This window comes from Mycteria americana, chromosome 1 (assembly GCF_035582795.1).
Source record: "Mycteria americana isolate JAX WOST 10 ecotype Jacksonville Zoo and Gardens chromosome 1, USCA_MyAme_1.0, whole genome shotgun sequence".
NCBI classification, from domain to species: Eukaryota; Metazoa; Chordata; class Aves; order Ciconiiformes; family Ciconiidae; genus Mycteria; species Mycteria americana.
In genome coordinates, this window is record NC_134365.1 from 71,761,603 (window position 1) to 71,785,165 (window position 23,563).

The 23,563-nt window shown below is 39.6% G+C and overlaps 1 protein-coding gene across 1 annotated transcript in view; it reads right to left on the reverse strand.

The window, feature by feature from the left end:
• Window positions 1-6,712: 6,712 nt before the first annotated feature.
• SLC15A5 (solute carrier family 15 member 5) overlaps window positions 6,713-23,563 on the reverse strand; it is a 35,251-nt gene continuing 18,400 nt past the window's right edge. Inside the window, exons 6-9 of the mRNA XM_075490772.1 lie at window positions 21,583-21,771; window positions 17,139-17,270; window positions 8,736-8,844; window positions 6,713-6,857 (exon numbers count right to left, since the gene is read on the reverse strand). Of these exons, the coding sequence (XP_075346887.1) occupies window positions 6,713-6,857; window positions 8,736-8,844; window positions 17,139-17,270; window positions 21,583-21,771 (575 nt within the window). The remainder of the gene's footprint in view (window positions 6,858-8,735; window positions 8,845-17,138; window positions 17,271-21,582; window positions 21,772-23,563) is intronic.

Genomic DNA, 23,563 nt, shown 5'->3' on the forward strand with positions numbered 1-23,563 from the left:
CCAAGCAAGGAGCGGCAATCAAAAGCTCTTCCATAATGAAGCAGTACCATTAGGCAATAATCGCCTTCCTCCCCTCTTGGTACAGTTTGCTGCTCTCTCTGTTGTGGAAACGATTTGCTTGGTTTTTTACAAATCCTGCATAATTTCTGTACTTGGATGTCTGCAATGAAGTTTCTCCCTTAAAGTCACAGACATTCCCTAGCTCTTTTTTTTTTACAGAACACATAAGGGAGAACTTTTTGCTGCTTAAGGTTTTACACAATATTGTCACCATTAAAGTTCAGTTTACAAAACAGCTTAAGCCTAAAGAGCGTTTCCACTAAATGACAGCTCTTTACAAACAGTGACAAAGCTTGTTGAGGGGGTTATCATCTGTCAGCATGATATTAAAATCTCTCAGGTTTTTCACCTGAATATTTTAAAAAGGAACAATTTCAAGACAATACGAAAACTTTATGAGCCAAGGTAAAGAAATTCAGAACTGCATGTAACGCTGGATTTGCTTTCAAGCAGCATCCTCTTGCAACCTTTGGTTTACTATTCAACATTTGTTTTGAATTTATGATTTTGCTTGGTGTCAAAGATTGCCTCTTTCTGCCAGCTAAATAGACAGGATCTTCATATCGTATTCATTGACCATCCAAAAAAACAAAGCTGAGATAACTTGCTGTGCCTTTTTACTAAGTGCTACTATAACTGCTATCCCCAACCTCATCAGCGATCTTGCTTCTGAAGTTCACATGACATGGCAATGAAAGCATTCAGGATCTGGTTTCAAAAGATGCTTTTTACCAGGCTACAAAGCAGGTAGGACAAACGTCAACTGCTTTAAGGTTTTTTCTGTTGTTTCTGCCCCCGCACCCTTCGCCCCCCCCCCCCGGGTTGGTTTTTTTGGTTTGTTTGTTAAATGTTTCAGACTTCAAAACATTTCTTCTGATCTGAAAGGAAAAAGAATATATATTTGAATATTAAAAGGAGTATCCAGAACATATGCACACCTACATTCAGTCTCCATCCAGTCAGCGCACTGCTGGGTATACAAGACTCAGTTTCAAAACCTCTGTTATAAGGTAAGCTGTTCCAGATGTGATAGAGCAAGCACTTGAACAGAAGTTTCCCATATTAACAGGAAAGAAGCCTAACCCTCAAAATGTAAAGTTAATATCTGCAGTATTTTCCAGACATGTGCTTTTTCTCAAAGTGTATTAGATAATTGGAATGAGCATATTTTGGCTCTACACAAAATCCTGATGTTTGGAAAGGTGGTGGACTACTCCCCAGCCAAACTGTAAGTATACCTACTCCAAATTTTTTATTTAATTTGGGGGGAAAAAAACCCAAACAAACCAACAAAAAACCAACCCCAAAACAACCCCCTCCCCCCCCAAAAAAAAAAAAAAAAAAACAAAAAACACCAAACCAAAACACCAAACCAAACAAAACCAACCCCCACCAAAATGGAAAAGATGCTGGTCATATAATACTTTAAAAAAAAAGTTTCTGCTAATTTTCTTTTTGAGAGCATGTATGCCCCAACAAAATGTGTAGACTGTGTCTACAATTTGGTAGTCTTAGGGTGCGTTATCCCATACTCTGCAGAGATGAAGCATCTTCAAAACACTGAAAAAAATTATTGTCAGAGCAGTTCTTTTCAGTCTTACTACCATTGAGTACTAGAACTGATTAACTAATTTTAAAGAGCCAGCACCAGTACTAGTAGACTGCATAAGGTTCAGATGTCAACCTTCTCTGAATCACGGAAGTCTATATTTACGGTCACAGTCAGAGATTGAAACTAGAATAATTTAAAGTACTACACCAACAGAATATTACTTCTATGGTGAGATTTTCTAGAGACCAGGTAGATAGAAAGGAAGAGGTCATTTTTATTCTATTCAGAACAGAGACATGATGAGGACACTTGTGAATTTGATCTTTTTTTTTTTAAAGATTAAATAAAAGCAGACTTTCAAAACATCCTCTGGAAGGTAGCTGTATTTGCCCTTGCCAAGGCAAATCTAGTACATGTTATAGCAAACAGACACCAAGCTGAAGTCCAAAAGCTTTATTTATACTCTGCAGCTCTGCTCTAGGGCCACAAGGAAGGCGTTCTCCTACCTCATCTTTCCAAGTCAGAGTTCCCACAGAAGCTGAACAAGACTGATTTTCATATCAAGTGGGTCACACACCTCTTTCTTCCATCACTGACAGAAAGCAAGCGATTCTAGAAAATTTACAAGAACTTTCAAGATGTAATAGTAGCTCCAACTAAAAGAAGGGAAAAGAAATCCAGCACAGACCCAGACAGCTCAGTTTAATGCTGTAAAATTACCTCCAAGGTATTTTAATCAGACACACTCAGCGTTCTTTACAAAAAAAAAAAAAAAAAAAGAATTCTGAATGTTATTCTTCCTTTCATACCTAGGGAACCTGACTGAAACAGATTAAAGAAGTTGCACAAGGATACTCAAAGCCTATGTAACATCTGATCTGGGTTCTACCTTCTGACTACTACTGCTGAGTCTTAACAACTCCCTCTTTTTTCTGCAAAGCTGCAGGCTTCAGCAAACAAAGCATTCCTTATAGCTAATTGGTATTACATGGAAACTCAACTGCTCTTATTTACAAAACTACAGATTTATGTCAAGCAAAGCCAATTATGCTTAATGTTTAAACTATTGCAGGTGCTCAATGACATTGTTGCTAGGCAGTAGAAGTGAAATTGCTCTTTTAATGCATCTTGTTCCAACTGGGAGCATGTGTTTTATCATCAGTGCAAACTTAACAGATGGAGATCTTAATCCTCTCCAGCGAGCTTTCTTCACCCTCCCTCACTCAAAATGGTATCCCATGCATTTAGACTTAACTGAGGTGCTCAATGAACTGTCTGGGACAGAACTTGTATTTTTTGTATGTGCATACATGAACACAGTATAAAACACACCTTTAACCCTTAAGAAACCCCAAAACTGTACCAGCAGTAACCAACAATACCTATGGCTATTCAAGGTTAGTAATGACCTCTGCTGAGCACAGCACCTACTCAAATAGTTATAACCAGAGCTGGTAGCACAAAAGCAGCTTCTTTCAAAGTCAAGACCAAACCTAGAGTCCTTTATACTAATTTCACTGTGTGCTGGGACAAGATTTAGAAAATTAAGGTAGTACTCAAACTAAAAACTGAACTGGGATGTTTCTGGTCACTCCTAACCTCACTTAGGAGGCAATGTTTTCCACAATAAATTTCAAAGCTATAATCCTTTATGGTGAGGATTAAAACATGCATATCTTAGATTTACTTTGTGCAAAGCAACATCAACAGGCGACCTCAAACACAGGCGATCAGATCTGAATGTTTTGTTATCTCCCATAAAAACTGTCATAGATCAACAAAATGCTGAACAGAAGAAGGCTATTCTAACATTTTCCAGCTGCTTATTGCATTGTTTTGTATGCACACACACCTCCTTATTTTTTCTGTCCCCTCATTTTTTCTAATGTATTAAACCAGATGTGAAAAGCAGCTTCTTTTAAAGTCAAGACCAAACCTATAGAGTCCTTTATACTAATTTCGCTGTGTGCTGGTACAAGATTTATAAAATTTAGGCAGTGCTCTGAAAGTACAAAGGATTCCATCAGCTTTGCATGGAGTCCCAGATGCTGCAGTTCAAGAAGCATCCCCATCTGTTGGGTATAACTGCTAAATTGCTCTGTCATAACAGCGAGCATGATTGATAGACTTTTGCATATAGCTTCCTTTGCACCACCAGCTGAAATAAGTCAAAATCCAGCAATCAGTACCCCTTTTCTTTTGCCATCCATCCAAAAGGCCAAATTCTTAACTAAGTCTGATAGAAAAAGCCTTCCTTTAGTCCATGGGAAGAAGGCAGAGAGTTTTTAGTAGTCAGCTATTCATCCCAAAGCCCATTCTAACCCATATCTTCCAGAGCACCTCTTTATGAAGGCTGCCCAACTGCTGAAAGCCTTTCTTGCATGATTGCCTGACAGAGAGGTCCTGTGCAGGGAGTTAACTAATCCTCTTTTTCTTGCAGAATGATCTTCATCAGACAATTAAACTGCAATAGCTATATTCCACTCTCTGCTGTCATCTATTCTCACATTTTGATTTCGGGAGCGGGGGGGGGAATAAAGTCTTAGGAAGGTTGAGGTCATTCAGCCTGAGCGTGCACCAGAGGAAACACTTTACCTTAAAAGAAAGTTGGGTTTCTTGTTCTCCTGTTTTTGATGTAAATGGTTCCAAACTGCTGTTATTTTTGCAGTTTTAAAAACAAAAGTTATATGAATATCATTAGGTGTTAAAAGCGCCTCCAGCCCAATTATACTCACTGGCTCAAGTCTTAGATTTTACCCTTTTATTACATAGTTGTTCTCCTTTTGTGCATAACTCCCAAATGCATCGACAGCGACCACATACCTCTTGTCAGCAGACTCCAGCCAGCATCTTTGCAGCTTTTCTGTGCCAAGACAAAGGTCAAGTCAAGTATTCAGGAATTTCTCACTTTTTCTTTAGAGAAAGAAACTAGGAGTTTCCGTGGCTTAAAGCTGGGTTTATTGCAATACCAATACCATTCAGAAAATAATATCTTAGAAGCAAATAACTGTCAGGTGGGATGGACAGATTTACTCAAATACGTGGAAACTAGTCTGCCTCCCACTCTCTGTTGGAGACTAGGTCCTTCAGCCTTCCGCTGCCTCTCCCTCGCACAGCCCCAGCACCAGCCCAGCTTATGCAGTCACTTTTGGAGAAAGAGGCTGTCTCTTGCTGGCAGGGCAAGAGCCAGGGCAAGGCAAGCAGGCAGCCTTTTTCCCCCCCCACACCACTTCTTACAGAGCAAACAGGGAGCTGTACGCTCAGCTCTGCCATCAAGGCATGACATCCCACACTAGTCAGAAAGCACATCTGTGACATGGATGACCATTTCAGATGGACCTGTATGAAGATATACTTACTTCTTCCATCTCCACCAGTGCATCCTAGGATCACATTCTCTTTTACCACAAAGGAAGACATTAAAGAAGTTCCACTAAAAACTCTCTTCTAGATGGGTACCTCCCCTTTCTGCAATATCTGTTGCCATCTAAGCTTTAACAGGTCCCTCAGCCACCTTGTAGCTCTTCTGCTGACCCTGATCTCCATCTTCACAAGTTATTTCCCGCAGGACATGTCAAGTGCTTTACTGAAATCAAGGAAGATCATCTCTACTATGTTTTGTTTAGAAAACGAATTCTTATTACACACAGACATTAAGATAGTCTGGCAAATCTAGCTTTGATATATCTGTGTTGCATTTTATTCAATTTTCCTTTTATCTCATGACTTTAAATATTCTCTTTTAATTTTTTAAAAGAAACCCTTAAATACTAGTGAGATCAAACTAACAGCTCCTGACTGCCTTCCTTCCTACTTAGATGTATTTACTATGTTTTGCTCCCCCTCCCGCAATGCCCAACCCAAAGTTACAGCATTAAATATGGGTAACGATGGAGAGATGATTTCCTTTACCAGCTCTTTCATAGTTTCAGCTCACAAGCTACCCTCTTTGTCACTTCAGTGCATTATATTCCCTTAATGTAGTTTCTCCTGAGGTAGAGCATTCCTCATATCTAGCATTCTGGCTTGACTACCACTTCCAATACGAACATCTTGATATCAAAGTGCTCCTTTAGTTTTTGGGTTCAATATGTTTCCTTATCACACAAAGACCCCGCTTCTATCCTTGCTCTTTTTAGTAATACAACCTTAAAAAAAAAAAAAGTAAAGTGTTAAATGCTGGATTAGCATCGCTTACAATACTCAAGTCAGCCAATTTGGGGAGTGTTTTACACTGTTTAGATCTTTAAAGTGGAATGCATTATACTAATAATTCCCCCCCCCCCCCATTTCCAACTCCATCTACCCTTTCCCAATCTTCTTTTCCTAACTTACTTCACCCACTTCAACTGGGCTACAATTTGTGATTTTGATGTAAATAAATTCTAGTCTCCAGTTCTCCTACTAGCAATTTTCTGTATATCATCCTTTAGGAATGACAAATCTCACCATGCTTCTGCCAAATAAAAGACTAGATGCCTCAGCACCAATGTTTCACAACATACTTTATGGACTTATTACTGGTATATAGTTTCCAGTATATTTTTGGTAGATCTCAAAGCAATTTGCAAAGAAGGTTAGTACAGCTGTGTCCGTTTTACTGACGGGGAAACTAAGGTAAAGAAGCAACTTGCTGAAGGCTGGGTAGCAGAGCCATAGGAGAGCCAAGAATAGCACACAAGTCTCCCACCTTTGCAAGTATCAGCCAGCCAATACCAGACTCCAAAATTATTTGGAAGTGATACTGTCACAAAGCAATTTGCTAAACAAATGTATACTTAAGTTTATTAATTTTGAACCATTACTAAGTACAAATACATGTGGATACCTATCTATTTCCCTATAGATATTAAAAGCCTCTCTCCATCAACTGTGCCAAGCAGTGAGCTCTCATTGTCCTCGATGTGCATTACGACAGTGCAGCATCCTACAAGGCCAAATCCTATGACGACTGCTATTTTGTAAGCTTATAAATAACATTACTATTCCTAAGATAATTCATAAATACATTGGCAGTTCCACTTAAATACACTAGGTAACATCATTAGAAAGCCAGTTGGTAACATAATCAAAATTTAGTCAAACAAGGGTGAAATTTTATCAGGTTTTCTCCATAGGAGACAAAATGGGAGAACTTTCCAGGACGCTATCATAATGCTTGATGGCTTTTTCATGCTTCAAAAGTTTTTCTTCATGAAGACTTCCTCTGAATTCACTGGTGTATTCCTGATGCAGATTGTTGTATCTGGGAGGGAGGATAGGGAAGGAAAATGCTAAAATAATCATCCTTTCTGGGATTAGCTTCACCCATTGTTTATTAGGTAATATTTTGCAAGTTACAGTGCCTTCTGAGTCCTGGACTTCTAAGCAGCCAAAAAATAGGATAGTGATATGTGCTTTCCTAGAACCTTTCAGAACTTCAGGATGAGAAGTGCCAAACAAGATGCAGGTGTTAGTAATAGCTGTACTGTGTCATTTTAAGAAATTTAAAAAGAAACATGTTTTTTTCCTCAGAGAAATTTTAGTATATTTTTTCTAATTCAGAGTTTTAAAGCCTGATTTCCTGCCATTCCTAAATCAGTGTTTATATGAATAGTCCTCATCCTTTTTTCTCCCCTCCAGGAGAATTCTTATTCAGCACAAAATGAAACAATTGCATGTGACCTCAGAAAACGTATTTCATTTAGGTTTTGGTTGTCTTATTCAAAAATGAGGTACTTTGATTTTGCTTCAAAATCCCAATTTGAAATAAAATTATAAAAAAATTTCTTTTTTTTTTTTTTTTTTTTAAGAAGACTGGAGGTCAACCAATTTCCTCATAAAAATAAGTTAAATTGTGGCAAAATTATTCATTGAATTCAACCCAATTTTATGGTCACTTTTCGACAACCAAAACCTTTTAGTTTTCAGCAGTAAATGTCACAAAAGAAAATTTCATTTTACAGAAGAATAAAATCCCATTTTATAAAAGGAAGACAAAGTACATGCAGGAGAAACATTTCTAATCATGACTCAAGTCACATTTAAAAGAGAATCAAGAACTAGCCACCGGAATAAATGGACACTTGTGTCTCAGGTTACATTGAAATAATTGACAAGATGCTATGGTAATCTTTGGTGCTGCAAAGTTAGTGCTATATGTAATAGAAAAAGCAGTATTTTTCTCAAGAGTTCTAGAAGTACACTGCCCATGGAAATTTTCTATTATTGTCATTATGAAATCACTACTTCTTCAAGGTTTCTGAAGGATTTCCATAGAACTGCAGCCCAATGTCTAAGAGAATGCCACTTGCACGTGACCCTTCCCACTCACGGTGACACCCTCCCTGTTCTTGACTACGAGTATTACTTATAACACTGACAACAGAAAGTTAACTGTGATTAAATGTTCCGGAATACAGGATACAGGGCAACTTTCAAACCACGCTGGATGTAAAATGGGATTGCAGTTGTGAGTTCCTTGCATTTTACAGGCAATACACAGGTATTAAAGCTAGGCTCTACAGGTGGCATAAAATTGCTTCCCGTGTGGGGGCTACTTGAGCAATTCCATTGTTTCCAGCAGAAGGTTGCTTTTATCTCATTGCCCAGTAGAGTATCAGAAAATACTTCAGGGTTATTCTGTTGAAGCCACTGCATACAGCGTTAACCAGTAGCGGTCTGCTGTTTTCTTGCAACCCCTTTGCCTACTGTCCTATAGTAAAGATGTAAGCTCATTAAGAGAACAGCAATGTTTTCTATGTATTGGTACAAAGCCAAGTGCAGTGGAGGTCAGTTCCATGACCAAGATATCGTGGTGCTATGATCTAAACTCCATGCCAACATATTTACGTCCTTCTGTAAAGACTAGAATGCTCTTCTTTCTTCAAGGCATTTTTATATTAATAAGACCCCCTAAATATTTAAGGCTAATTACAACGGGTTTTTTTTAACCTTACCACATAATTTTTACTGTGAAATCTCTCTCCTCAAGGCAGATGAAAAATACTAAAGTCTGAACCCTGAAAGATAACATATGATCTATCACTACCAATTCTTTATTACACACTAGTTTACAGGTTTTGCAAGAATTTCTACCCATATCTACAAATGAAACATCAAGCTTTCATTTTCTCACACGTACCTGTGTGCAATGGTCCAGAACCCCAGGGTGTTCAGCATCATTAAGGAAGCCAAGAAGAAGAAGAATCTTTCCAATTTGCCTTCATGCAGCAAGTGTGGAAACCAGTTGCCTGGCAAAGCAGACATTTGAAGGAGAATTAGTTTACCTTGCAGGATGAGACGTGGCTCATATGAAAGACATGGAGATAACTTTGTGTAAAACACAATCACAGCAGGTGCTTTGAACCCCCCTATTTATACAGACTTCATTCTCACAGCATCTATGTTTTTTTGAGTCTACATTCTACTTTGCTCCTGCTTTGCAGACAGGCAGTAGGGATCTAGGGAAACTAAAGGACTTTACTAACAAATCTGAAGTGTACTGTAAAACCTAACTCTGCACAGCTACTGCTATAACGATTGGGCCATCTTCCCTCTGTATTATCCTGTTCACATAGCTCAATGAACATCAAATGTGAAAATTTTAGGAAGAGCTAGAATTAAGGTGGTCTGTAGAAACCCTTATTCACATCTCTTATGCTTTTAATAGGCCCTTCTTAAAAAAAAAAAAAGAACCAAACCCCATGCATAAAAAGCATTTGTTCAGTGCCTTGGATGGTGCTCCATTACCAAGATGCTACCTGACATTTTACTTTACCTTTCTGTATAGCTGCCTTTAGCCATGAGTCTGCAACATGTCCTTGTCTTGCACACGGTATTTGCGTGCATGAATCAGACCTTTTTCTACCAAGGCTTTTGGCAATAGTGTCTGGGACATTTTGGCAGCTTAAACTCCATTCAGCAGAGGACAGGACCACCTATATACACCCAGAGTCTTCCCTGCCTGTATTCCCTCCCTATTCTTATGTGGTTTAGTTTGCACTTGTGTTGCTTTCAATGTTGTCCATTGCAACCAGTCTGCAGACAAGCTCAGGTGGTAAATAACTATGGAAATCAAGATGCTTAAAAAGAAAGCCAGCCCCAGTCAGTCTGCATTTGAAGACAATCAGTACCTGAAGTACCATAATCAACTACAGCAAAAACATAAAACCAAGGTGAAAAAGAAGTTACAGTAGATACAGAATATCAGAGAGAGCTCTACATTACTTTACATTATTTGGGAATACAGTATATTTATTGCCTTTGAAGAAGACAGACAGACAGTCTTCATTAGCAAGTAGTGAAGTGCAATAGGAGCAAATACAGAGCATGAAACAGCTGGTGCTGAGAACACGGTGTCCACACTATACACAGCTCAGGGGGTTCACATCAGACCAGTTCCCGCTAACAGCTGGAACATCAGGCACGAGCATTTTTTTGGTTTAGCTCCAACCAAGAGGAATGCAGGGGTTTTGTGCTCCAAGATCACTCTGTGATGCAAATCAGAGATAATCGGGAGATTCAGACCAAAAGCACACTCCTGATCTGAACTAAAACACCAGCATCAATGTGCCCAAAGTCACCTTGCTTTGCTCCCTCAAAGTCTGGTATCCAATCCTACCCATCTAAATGGAGTGGCTATTCACCACTTGAGCAACCTAAAAGGGAGAGGAGCCTCCTGTGCCATAGCTCTGCTGTACAAACCTGATAGCCTTAACCAATCTTTTGGCCACTAAGCCATCTTTAGCCATCCAATGCCATTCTTAGCTTGTCAAAATTTTCTAATTAGAGAGAAAGAGCAGTTCCACAGCCCAGGAGAGCCAGCAGTCAAAGGATTACACCCTACCCCCCCCCCCCCCCCCCCCCCGCACATATATTTACATTTTTCTCTTTCCTCCACATCTTAGAATTGTAAACACATTTCTTTTCAAAGCAGTTACCTTTAGCTCTCCTGGGATTAACAGAGAACAACTGCCATCAGTGCAGCAGTTTTCCCTAACTCCTCCGCAGTTTGCTCCATGCCACGTTACCTTTCTGCCTGTCACGGAGCAGCAGCACCTCACCTCTGCGTGCGCGGTTCCTTTTGTAGCATTATCTCAGAGCGAGTTTTAAAACGTATCATTTAACATTGTCAGTTGACTGAGCTCCTAGGTGCTATAACTTCATTTTAGTAGCTTATAAACTTTTACTGTCATAATTCACAATCAGGTAGTTTTTCATTTCACATCCCCCAGTGGCCAATAGAAGTCACGGAGAGAGCGCGTGTATCTGATGAAAGAGAAAGCACGCATGGGGTTCGGCGCTACAGCTTGTCAAAGCAGAGTTCACACTGTCTGCTAGGTTATTTACATCGGCTAGGCTAACTATATGAGCAGCAGGAGCTTCCTAATGGAACGGCGTTTACAATGAAACCTGAACAGAAAATACGTACTTAAAAATAGCACTGAGTGATTAAAAAAAAAAAAAAGAAAAAGGTGGAATTTAGCGGCTTCTAAGAGAATGGAGTAAAATGGACCTTTGAAGCTGTCTTAACGCTAGCAAAGGCACCATATTGAAGCTCTGAAAGTGGGAATGGTTGATTTTATCAGGGTGGAAGGGCAGCAGGAGATCTGGGTTCTGCCCCCACTTCCCCACCAGTCCTCTCCATGGCCTGGGTCAAAGATCATTGCTGTCTCCTCTCTGCTTCTTTCAGTAATTGCCAGTGTTTAAACAGCGAGGCCAGGATAACGACACAGAGCCTCTGGAAAATCCTGTATTATAAAGGAGCAACAGCATAGGCAGGGCCAAAATTAGATCGGGTATAGTAAGACTCCAGCTCCCATAGTGCTCGCTCTCTCTAGTTTACTGCTCTCTCCAAAGCAAGAGGTAGGAGCAAGGCTTTCCTTTCCTTTCAGCGAGGGGCAACAAGGCTTGTCAGGGGTGCCTTTCTCTACAGAGGAACAGGAGTGGCAGCAGTCCTAGAGATATCCAGGCTGTTATCCTACTGCCAGTATGCATTTTCATCAGTGGATACAGCAAAGATTAGTGTAACCATTTCCTATTTTCAGCCAAAAATATTTACTTCTCACTTTTTTTTTTCCTTCTTTTTCCTTTTTAAATGGAAGTTGGTTTTCCATGAAAGAGGGGATAAACCTGGACTACATTCACTTCTACTTACTGCATAGAGAATCCTCTGCTGGCAGGAAGCCTTGGGAGAGCAGCCGTCGGTGTTAAAACATCCAACATGTTTCAGGCAGCGAAACTCCCTTTAGGCGCTTTCACCCCTTATCCCAGTAACACCTTCCACAAGCTGTCTGCAGACTCCAGCACCCTCCACTGACTGGGCTTGGGGTTCATACTTGCAGGATTTTACTCTCAGCCATGAACGTCAGGAACTTATTGGGCCAGTTTGTTTGGTTTTGCTGGAGTAAGATGCCCTGGGCACTACTGTGTTTGAAGAGTCCAGCACTTTCTCATCCTTGAATCAGCATGCAATATGCTAACAATTCACTTTCCCCCAAAAGACACTGCCTTTGGGTTCTGTCAATCCTTTATTTTTCTATGGAGATTGCCAACAGAAGTGCCAATTACAAGGTTGGTTTGTCACATAGATAATTGCTCACTGGGAATTAACTTTCTACAACAAGCTCCTGATTTCCATTTTTATTCCAACAATGGAAATACTTTGTAGCATGAATCACCACAGAGAATCAGAAGTTTCCTTTAGCTGTGTATATTTTAAAGAGCCTTTTCTTATTGGTTAGAGGTGAATCGGTTATGCATTTCATGGCAAATTTAGAAAAAATTAGAAGATTGAGTCTAGGCAGAGTCAGTTCCTCAAGCCTGCTATACCATACGTCGTCAAAATAAAGTGCCTGGTAAACTTTCACTGACATTTTGCAGTCCTATTGATTTTGCATCAAAAATGCTCAGGTAGTACAAGAAGGAGGAATATTATACAACACCAAGAGAAAACACCTGATCCTACCAACACAGGCAGAAAAGTAGGTGAAGCAAGGATTAGGACACAGACAAAAACACTCTTCTGGGCTGCTTCTGGTGGAAGACTGACAGTGACAAACTGCTAGCAATACTAGCCATCAAAGAAGATGTGGAAAGGGCTGCAAGCCAGTCTTTGACATATATTAGTGCACACAAGGTATCTGTTACTATGATGGCATCCTTGGAGCTCTCAAGGGATCTACAACAAAGCCCAGAGTTGCATAGGAAGGCATCAAGTTGGTTTACTGAATAACACCATCATATTTTAGTATTGGGAAAACATAGAAGACAAAGCAAAACAGTCACATACCAGAAGTTAGTCTATTCTGTACGATTCCTGCATTTTTACACCTATCTTACAATGTAGATTATTACTATAGAAAAATTTAACTCATATCTTCGAAGAGGATTGTTTGCCTTCCATCATTTCATCAAGTTAGTGGGCATATATATAGCGTTTAATCATATCCAAATTAAAGTCTCAGTCTGCCTCTAATCCTTATTAGCTAAGTAGGCACCAGTGGACACCACCATCTGGACTGCAAGAAATATCCTTTAGCTTTATCATCTTTGGTATTTAGAATCACACACGGCTCCAAACTAAAAAAAAAAATAAAAAAAACAAAAAAACCACCAACCCACAAAAAAGTCTGGTTCTCTAAATACAAGCAGAAAAACTGTGTCTAGGGCAGTTTCCTTCCTCTGACCTTTTTTTTTTCCTTTTTCTTTCTTACATATTTACATTAATATTTTTAGAGAAATGTATTCTGAAATGATTGGCATAGGAGGACAGGTTTTGTCTTGCATCTTCTTCCTTTAAAATGTTAGGAGAGGTAAGAGATCCAAAAGAAAGCAGTTTCCCAGCTTGTACTGAAAATATCACTGTCACCCGTCATCTGTTTGCACTCGTCAGATTTTAAAAAAAGTCTTATTTTATCATATTCACACCATCCTCCATAGATGCGTTAAAAATGATTAATGCAGCTTTGACTGTGACTGATATCTGATCAACTTTGCCAATAAAAACCCAAATAAAATTCTAAACTAGTGACATGAAAGAGGATATAAAAGTGTTTAAATTTTGTCAACACCCTCTGTGCTTCAACACTTCAAATTACACACTGGAGGATCTACTTCACTGCATCCTGAATTGCTTCGTAGCAAACATGGTCTCATTGCTTAGAGATGGGAGAACCAAAAATAGTCTTGGCTCAGGTTTTAGTGAAACAAGAATCATGGGACAAGACAAAAGCACCCACAGCCCAAGAGTCACACACTAAGCCTTGTTAAATCTTACAAAACCATTGCATAAACACTATCATCTTTTTTCAGCAAAAGGGAAAGAACTTTGGTCTTCCAATATAAATAAATTAGTTCAGCTTTTTAGGAAAAAAAAAGTTCCGGTTGGTTTGCTTTACCCCCAGTTCCATAAATTGTCCAGATACCGAATGTTTTACAAGCTCTTTAAACAGAGCTGAAAAAAATACCAAATGTGAGTAATGAGAGCTTAATTTGTGTCATTTGACCTTAAGTTGACCTAAGAGAGGTCACAATTTTCTTCTCTGAAGTGCTGTCATCTTTAGAAGGTTCAATAGGTAACCATTAGGTTTTATAAATTATAAATTATTATTTTGCTGATGTTAAGCTTTTCATCACAAGCACCAAAGAACACCATAAGCAGCACAATGGAAGAGTTTGGAAAAAATATAGATGGAATGAGAATTTTGTATAAAACATTTCCTATCAAACTAGGAGAAAAACAAAACCAAGCCTAAACGCCTCTTTGGTTTTGTTACAAGCTCCAGAAGTATACAAGCTTGTATACTTGTATAGCTGTATACCAAGCTCCTTGGTATACAAGCTCTTTGTATGCCAAGCTCCAGAAGTCTGATCTCTATTTTGATTTATGAGTCAGCAGGACAAAAGTCCTGTCACAATTTTTGTGTCCATTTTGTCACAATTTTATTCAAAAGTCTAGCTTTTGTCCTGCTCTGCTCTCCACACTGGATGCCTTGGTACTTAATAGTTCTTTGCCTGAGTCATTTAGGTAAGCAGTCCTGTTTTTTACCCATCTCTAGGTGATGCTTTTATGCCTCGTAATAAATGAGTAGAGGAATACTCTAAGTCTTCAGTCTGAAGTGTTATAACACAAATGAAGATACAGGAATATCCCCATTATTCACAAGCTATGAATTGTGGTAACGTGGAATAATTAATCTCATTCAAGCGGGGAACACTGGGAAAGAGATACCCAGTGAGATCCTGCTTATTTTTAGAAATAAAATGTGAGAGCCCAATAATATGTTGTTTACATACTAATAGGGAAAGTAATCTCTAACGCTTCTAACTAGAGCAACAGAGCAAACATTAGACATTTTTCACTATATTTTCTCTAAAGCTTTTCAAGTTTTGCAGAGGACTTCCCTTTTTAGGGGCTTATTCAGACCTATTACAGCACCTTAATCTGAATACAGACCGTCACTGAATCCCTTGGAAATTTGAGTGACTTTTGCTCAGGATAATGGTGTGGTCAATTCCATCTACAGGAATGGTAGGTCTGACAAAGTTAAAGATGTAAGTTACACCTGGTTTTTTTCAAAGCTAAGTAGAGAAGTTTGCCATCCAACTTCATAAGAGTGAGGAGTATTTTAGCCAGAAAACTTTTTCAGTTTGGTCAAAAGTCTTGAGCAAAAAGAGTTAGAACATGGCAACTGCAGTCTGTGGAGAATTTGGAGAGTTCAGGCTTTCTGGTCCCAGCCAGGATAAGAACTTGAAGGCTCTGATAAAACAGCACATCTGGCAAGAAATGAACATTTTTCTTTTTGAATCAATTAAATTTTTTCATACAGACTTACAGAAAAAGAATAAATCGCCTTGATACAAAATTAGACAAAAATCTACTGAATTGCAAACCAAATGCAAAAATTGATTTCCTCTATTGCTTTGTATAAAAATGTTGTATAAAGGAATAAATTACATATATAGTGGCACAACATAGTCAAAATGTTTTGATGCTGACATTATGCTTAATTATTTTATAAATACTTAATTATACCCAAAGTCAAATTGCAGTAAAATACATCAATTTTACTAAAACAAAATATTTCAACCTTATCAAAATTAATAATTTCCATACTTTTGGGAGGAGGGGAAGAAAAAAGTCAGCAACACAGTCTTTCTTGAAGTGTCAGCTTCATTGAACCTATATTACCTCATGGGGAAAAAAAAAAAATCTATTCCACTGGGGGACATTCAGGGAGCTCTGCTCCCCACACTGGATGCCTTGGTACTTAATAGTTCTTTGCCTGATTCATTTAGGTAAGCATTCCTGGTTTTTACCCATCTCTAGGTGATGCTTTTATACCTTGTAATAAAATTTTAATTGAATTATTAACTTAAAAATAGCACTGCATGTCAAAGGACCATTTGTTTGTTCAGATCTTGCAAGTAGCAATTAAAATTTCTTGTCATACTTTCAAAAAAACTCACTTCCCCTTGTTTTTAAGTTATATGGTTCTCTATGTAGGGAAGAGAAGAACTCAAAACTTAACCATGAGCAGTTAAAAATTCTGCAGCTGTGGTAATTGCAATGGTGTTGTGCATTAGGCCCAGCAGTTGTGCTCTGTAAGGGAGCAGTTATCTGTAACACAGTAACAACGAAGCTTATCAATGGAAAGCATCTTTAGAAGTACTACTTCAGCAAGTAGAACTATTTCAGATATGTGAACAAAGGGATCCCTGTCCTCTGGTTCATGAACTCAAGTGCTTTACTTTTCAAATTTACTTATGAAACAAGTCCTTTCTGTATTGAACAAAGATTCATCAGCAAAGGAAAAAAGACTTTAAGAAACTCTTGGCCTATCTTGAAAGTCAGCAATCCAGAAAAATCTCCGGTTCAGGGCTTATACTAAATACTCCTCTACAGGCTGAATCTGAAACAGCTCCTTTTGAAACAGTAAGTTCCCTGGGAACTGCAGTATTCATCTGCAAAAGGGTCAAACCACAGTGAGGCCATATTGTCACAGAATCTGGTTCTTCCAGCAGCTGGGCAAAGGGAGAGGCATAAAGAAGGCAAGAGAGAAGTAGCGGGTCTAGGGGAGCAAATTCCCTAGACAGCTTTGAAACACTCAACCCAACCTCCTTTCCCCTACGACACTGTGGAACAGAAAGAAAGGCATGTTCTCCATTCTTTGAAGCACTAATCTTGCTCTCATGGCCAGAGGCTTCCATGTAAGCGTGGCTAACACGAACGTACTTCTTCATAAAGATAAAAAGGTGCTTCCTAGACAATTTATTTTCTTGTCTTCCAGAACAGAAGTATAGAGATTGGAGGTGAGGGCTTCCTGCAAGATGCCATCCTCTAATTACTCCAACTATCAAAACTAAGATGACTCATTAAAATTGGATGAATACAGCTGGAAGGCTATTTCCTATCTTAATTCCATCTTAATTGTGAGAGCAAATCAATAAAACTTTGGCATCCCCTTTAATTCTGCTGCCTAATTCTCCAAATCAATAATATTAGAAAACTGCTCAGGAACACCGGTCATGAGCATATGCTTACCTTGAGTGCCTGCGTGGGCTGTCTGAACAAAGAAAGCTCCCATAAAGCAGCCAGCTCCATTAAAGAGAGTTAAAAAATGCATGGAAATCCCTCTAATTCTTTCTGGCACAAGCCAGAATGAAAGTAAGGAACCTTAGAAAGGAAGCAGATACAGTTACAGGTTAAAAAAAAGAGTAAGTGATGGTAGAAGAGAGAGAAGACAGAAAAAAATCCAAAGTGTCTCTAATAGGGACTTTCCATATTTTATACAGAGAATGTACTTGCTGCAGAAGGGCAATCAGATGTGTTAGTATGCACCCTATTAACAAAGGATTATCTAAACTGTTTAAATGAATCTCCGTAACAAACCATCCCATATACAACTATCAATATTCCACAAGTACATAAAGATCTTTCACCCAGAGGGTTGCTTTCACCTTTTAAAACCTCAGGCACAGCAAGACAAGAGAAACACCACCACAGTCAGCAAGCATGGAGACAGCAGATGTGATCTTTAACTGCAGGACAGCGGGACCTCCCATGCCAGAGCCAATGCGGCGCGGCCACTAGTAAATACTTCAAAAATCCAGAGCTCTACCTTAACCTGGACTGTTACCTTGCTTTAACTTAAGGCTGGACAATGCTCCTCTTCCCCAGGGAGCAACCCTCAGAGTCACTGGCTAATTTTTAAGACATTATTCCTCGCTTTCTTGCCAGAAGACTAACCAGAAGAAGCAACAGCTTTGGTGGTGAGAGGGAGCTGTAGCATGCCGTTGTGGCATGGATGACTATAAGTAATCCTACCACTTGTAATTTGGCTAAACTAGGTTACAGTAACAGTAAGCCTTTATGATAGCTGTTCTATTTGAGTAACTTCTCCCGATTATCAAAACCTTTTGTTTCCTAATTTCACACATTGAGCCCTCATCCACACTTGTTCTCCAAGCCCCAGTGTCTCTGCTTTATTAGTTGAGTTTGAATGACCTCCAGCTTGAGAAACTTGTCAGCAGAGCATCATATTTGGATGCTGAGTTGCCTGAAGCATCTCTGAATACAAATGAAACTTTGCAATCACCATCTTCCACCCTTTTTAATTTGGATGTCCAAATGAGAGCTTTGGAAGCATATTAAAGAAAAGAAAAAAATACCATGGGCAGTGTTTTTTCCTCATTCACAATAGGAACCAAAAGCCTGAGGGCAAGATAAAGCAGGTGAGCCTGGGACACCATCTGTAGATGCAACAGTACAGTCTGAAACACCGTACAGTCAGTGTCCTAACTAATTTGAATCACTAAGAGCCTACAAAGTTTTTTGTTATTCCTCCCTTCTAAAAGCAGGGGTGCAAAACATGCATCTTGGCCAAATTCAGCTTGGGTAATTGCATCCTACTTACCTAAATTACCCCTGCTGTTTCAATTGCATACTCTGTTCCTCGCTTCTCCCACGGTGCTGCTGTGAACTATTAAACAGCTGCTGCATTTCACCCCGGAGACTATTGCGTTTCATCGGTGGGTGAAGTGATCCCCAATATATCCTTTAACTAACAGAGCTGTTTGCTACAAGGCTTCCCATTCCTAAGGGCTTTGAGACACGTTGATGGGCAGATGATATTCTTGCAGCACTTCAGCAAACACCGCAAATCTGCTAACCCTTTGTAGGGCAAAGCAGCTACAGTGCACCAGACGGCTTGGACACTGGCAGCGTCACGCAGCTGCTGTGGCCAGCAGGCTGGCTTCCCATCACCGGCAATCTCCTGCACTGTGGGGGCAAATGCCTGCTAATAACGTCCCATAGGATGGGTCTTTTTTTGTGGTGGTATTTTTTGGGGGTTTTTGGGCGTTTTGTGGTGTTTGGGGGTCTTTTTTTTGTTTTGTTTTGTTTTTTTGGGGGTTTTTTTGGGGTTTTTTTTGTTGTTGTTGTTTTTTAAATAATTGGGCTTTAAAAGAGTGATTTCCTAGTTTAAACCAAGCTAGGGTTACAAATTCAAGCTGTCAGAGGCCTGTCAGATCTTACATTCTAACACTGTGGAGGAGAGCAATTATTTTGTCATTGTTTTATTTTATTTTTTAAAGACTACCTCAGTGCTAGGGAAATATTCAATGCTGATATTATTCTAAGAGATGCTCATGCCACCTGAAGCAGATGATTATATAAAACTCCTAACAACAAGATAATGAAATGTATTGTATAAACACAACTGTAAGTATCAGGACTCAAATGTAGATAAAGAGTTCAATATGCCAAATCGAGCTCCTCTAACCAAGCACTTCAGAAATGAGATATCTCCTCTCTTCCCTCTGATTACAAGTGTGAACATTTCTGTCTTCAACTTGGATCATGTATTCTCAGGTCAAGTAAATTATTATGATAATTGAATTTGACCTCCTGCATAACAAAGGCAGTAAAATGTCAGGAAAGGTGAAACAACTATTTAAGTGTCTAGGCTGTCATTACCATCCATGGAGATCCACTGAATGGTTCCTGAACAGCAATTCAGTTCAAATTGAAGTAGAAACCTAGAGCTCAGTTCAGTAGCCTGAATACAGATGCCCAGTGCGCCTGAAACGCTCTAGTGCACCTCAGCCATCTGCATGGGGCTGTCCGATAAGGTGCAAGATCTACGGGAAAACCATGTTCTTCTCCAGCTGCAGCTGGAGGCCACGCAGGTACCGTAAAAGAGCCTGCTTGCCCTGCGTGCATAGCCTAGACACTCCATGACAAATGGTGCCAGACACCTATGTGTGTGAATGAAGGCCTGCATCCCAACTGACTACAGTAATAATGTACTATTTTAGGTAGCTACCTTTAGTTTTCTACATGCAAGTCTCAAAATCAGACTTAGTCCCATTTACCTGGGTTCTTGAATCACACCTCTAACTGCAGCTCTTAGCAAGATGCTTAATCTTTATTTAAATGGGGAAGACAACTTTTCTTCCTAAGAAATTCTAATCACAATCCTTTCAAAAGATGAAAAAAAAAAAAAGGAGCTTTATTTATTTTCTAAAGGCTAATGTCATCTTCCAGTCATTGGACTTCTGTTGTGTCCCAGCGTGCTAGATTAAAAAGCCTTATTCTACCAGAAATATTCTTCTCATGCTTCTGCACGAGAAGACTGTAAGCAAGCCACCTCCTAACCTTTTTTTTTTGTTAAGCTAAACAGAGAAGGTCACAGTTTTCAGTTACACTTAGCCTGTAACCTAGAAACCACATTACCTGCCTAGAAACCTGTCTCAGTTAAGTACTTGAGAGCTATCGGATGAAGAGGTATTATGAAAGTGCTAAGTATTTAAAACTAGGGAAAATTACCTTTTTAGTGACAGACTGTGACCCACAGCTCTCAGTAGTCTTAGAGTGTAAGAATGAAGCTGAGACACTGAAGTTATTTCCTGCTCTTAAATAAAAAATCTGAACGTTTCTGGGGTTGTACTGGAACAATAGACACTCAACCTGTAGAATTAAATGCCTGCAGAGATCAGCTAGTCAATTACTTTACCTGTGTCTCTTTAAGTGAATGTTGATTAGATTATTTTTGTAATACTAACTTTTTTTTTTTTAAGCTCTGCAAGGTTAAAACACTGGCAAGCACTCTGCGTGCTCCTCAGAAGAAAATAAACCTCAGGAATGTCAGTGTAGATGTGGAATGGTAAATTATGGAAGGGAGAGAAGGTTCAGACTCCCAATCAAGAGCACGTCTACATAATTTATGGATGGCAGGCGTGAGCTAAGCTCTGCCTGTGCTCTGCAAAAAAAGGAGTGTTTATCTCTGGCTCCATGCCACAAGCTAAGACATGATGCTCTGTGCAGGCACGTTCGCATGACTCCCAATTGGAGCACAAAAATCTTGCATGTGCCTACAATATTCTCCAGGCTAGCCTGTCAGTTGAATTGTGTTACCCGCCTGCATATGCTCTGTGCCCATGAAAAACGTGTAATAATTCTATTAGCTGGGGCCACAAATGACAAGGGTTAAGCTAAATTGCTTCAACTTGCTTTGACTGTGGCCTAAAAAATGCTCATAGACCGTAACCACAGCTCAGCTGTCATGTGCGTATTTGTTCTGTCTCAAGAAAATCATCATAGAAGAGTTCAGGTCAGAAAGGACCTCAGGAGCTCATCTGGTCCAGCCCCCACCTGAAGCAGGTTCAGCTTCAAGACCAGTCACGCATCCAAGCCCAGAGTCCCACCGCTCCAATCATCCCCCCCCGAACGGTGGGTTACGCACCCCGGGGACCTGAGTGGGCTGTGTCACCTTCCAGTTAATCTGGAACAACGTCATTGCTTGCTGAGTTACAGCCAGAAAGACAAATTATGCTACTCTGCAGCAGGTAAAGCACAGATCTGCTCATTAAGCCCATGGAAGAGAGCCAGGGATAAAATATCAGATGACAGTAATTATTTTTAGGAAGCTGATATAATTCTCTGCGAATCAGGACACTCTTGCTTTAGCCTATTAGATTTTACTTACAGGAGGGAGTTACCAAAGCTTCAGCCACTCCAAGTAGGATATACTGAGGAGCTAAGTGGAAGCAAGGCATGGAGGAGACCAGGAGAACCTCCTCGGAAAGCATCTGCTCCACCTGAGGGAAGTGCTTTCGGTGTATTTCAGAGAAGCCCGCAACCGTCACGGAAAGTGCAGCAGATAACTGACCTACAACTGGGTAAAGAGCACAGAGAGCATTCACCAAGGTTGTAGTTACAGGATTATCATGTATTTAGAATGAAGCAGAGTCCCAGGAGATGCAAAAGAAGCTTCCCCTCTTCATCCCCCTCCCCAGTAGATCCTCTCTGAACAAAAACACGGACAAAGAGTACTTGCTACACCATAAGCCTAACTCTAAATATATGGTGAAGGGACACCAGCTCAACACAGAAAGAATTCAGGGATGCAGAATAAATGAGAGAGGAAAAACTTTTTTCTTTTTTTTTTTTTTAACATAAGGGGAGGTAAGAAAGGAGGAGAGAGAGAAAAGGCGGCAGCCCTTCCAGATATCACAAGAGATTGGGTGGGAATAAGACTACCAAGCAGGAGAAATGCTCCTATTCAAGCAGCAATAAGATTCTGAAATATACACATACACCATATGCTTTACCCATTTGTTTTCTATACAAAAAGAAGTAGTGCAGGCAGTTGAAATACTGGATTTCTAAGGCTGCAGGCCATGGTAGATGGGAGAGAAAGATCAGCAGTGCATATCCACATCTCAGGAGATCAAGCATTCCTACATTTTCCCCTTTCCCTCCACTATAGAGCTCTCCTGACCTATTTTTGACAGTTTGTTGCATAGTGCATTTGCTGGACTGTTTAACATTTTAGGATGAGATGAGCTGCATTACCAGAAGAGATAATCTCCAGCTTTCTAAGTGTTTACACATAAGCTGTTGGACTACAGTTGCCTCCTGCATTCTTCAGTTGTCCTGAAGAAGTATCACTGCATGATCCATAAGATACTGGATCCATAATACATTTCAATACATTACTGCACATGCAATGCGTGGAGTCTTACTGCCTGCCTCAGTGGTAAGGCACAAGTACAAGTACTGCACCAGCACACAGGTTAGGAAAAAACCCTATATGTTTAGCCTCATAATGCAAGAAAAAGCTTCTAATAAACTCAGATGTATTTTAAATACCGCACACTTCACCACACATTGCATAGAGGATACTATTTAAATGTATTATTTTATATTTCTTGCTGTTGACAGTATGAAATGGTTGTAGCCTCTCAGAAAACACAAAGAATGCAGTTTCCAAGTAAGTCTCCTGAACGTGAAACATTTATAGTTCTGATGTTTTGAGCTCCCATTGATTTTGACTAAGTTTGTGATTCCTCAGCATTTCTAAGCTATAATGTAAGTACAGGTGTGAGAATTTGGTTTCTTTTGACAGCTTTGGCTCAAACACCTGGACCGTGCACTGTTTTACCCATAAGAAACCCATAAGAAAACCTTCACGACTGGAAATTGTTACACTTACTAGATTTGATGTCGACATTCAAAGGCTTTTGTTTCATTTTATATTTATAATATATATATGTAAAGTTTGTCTCTTTGGGTGCCAGGACAGAAGAGGCAGAAAACTCATATAGCTAAGTGGCCTTAGCCTTGTTATGTTTTTGCATGCATCTGTGTTTCTTCTCTCAGCAAACTCTCACACCTTTCCACCAGCACAGTTTTCCTGCTTTTTCAGAACTTTAAATACCCTGTCCCCCACCTAACCTGAGGCCTGGAAGCTGTTTTGCTGTTAAGGCCCCTCTAGTGGTTAATAAGAGCATCAATGAGTTATTGCTTGAAAATTGATGACGAGAGGGAATTCAACAGCATTTTCTAGCCAACACACCTTTATCAAGGCCAGGTATAAAGCCCTCAAGGAGCTTCTTGTAATCTATGAAAGCAAGAGTTCTCCTAGTGAAAAATTATGTTAGTACTAAAGAAACCTCAAGCAGTTC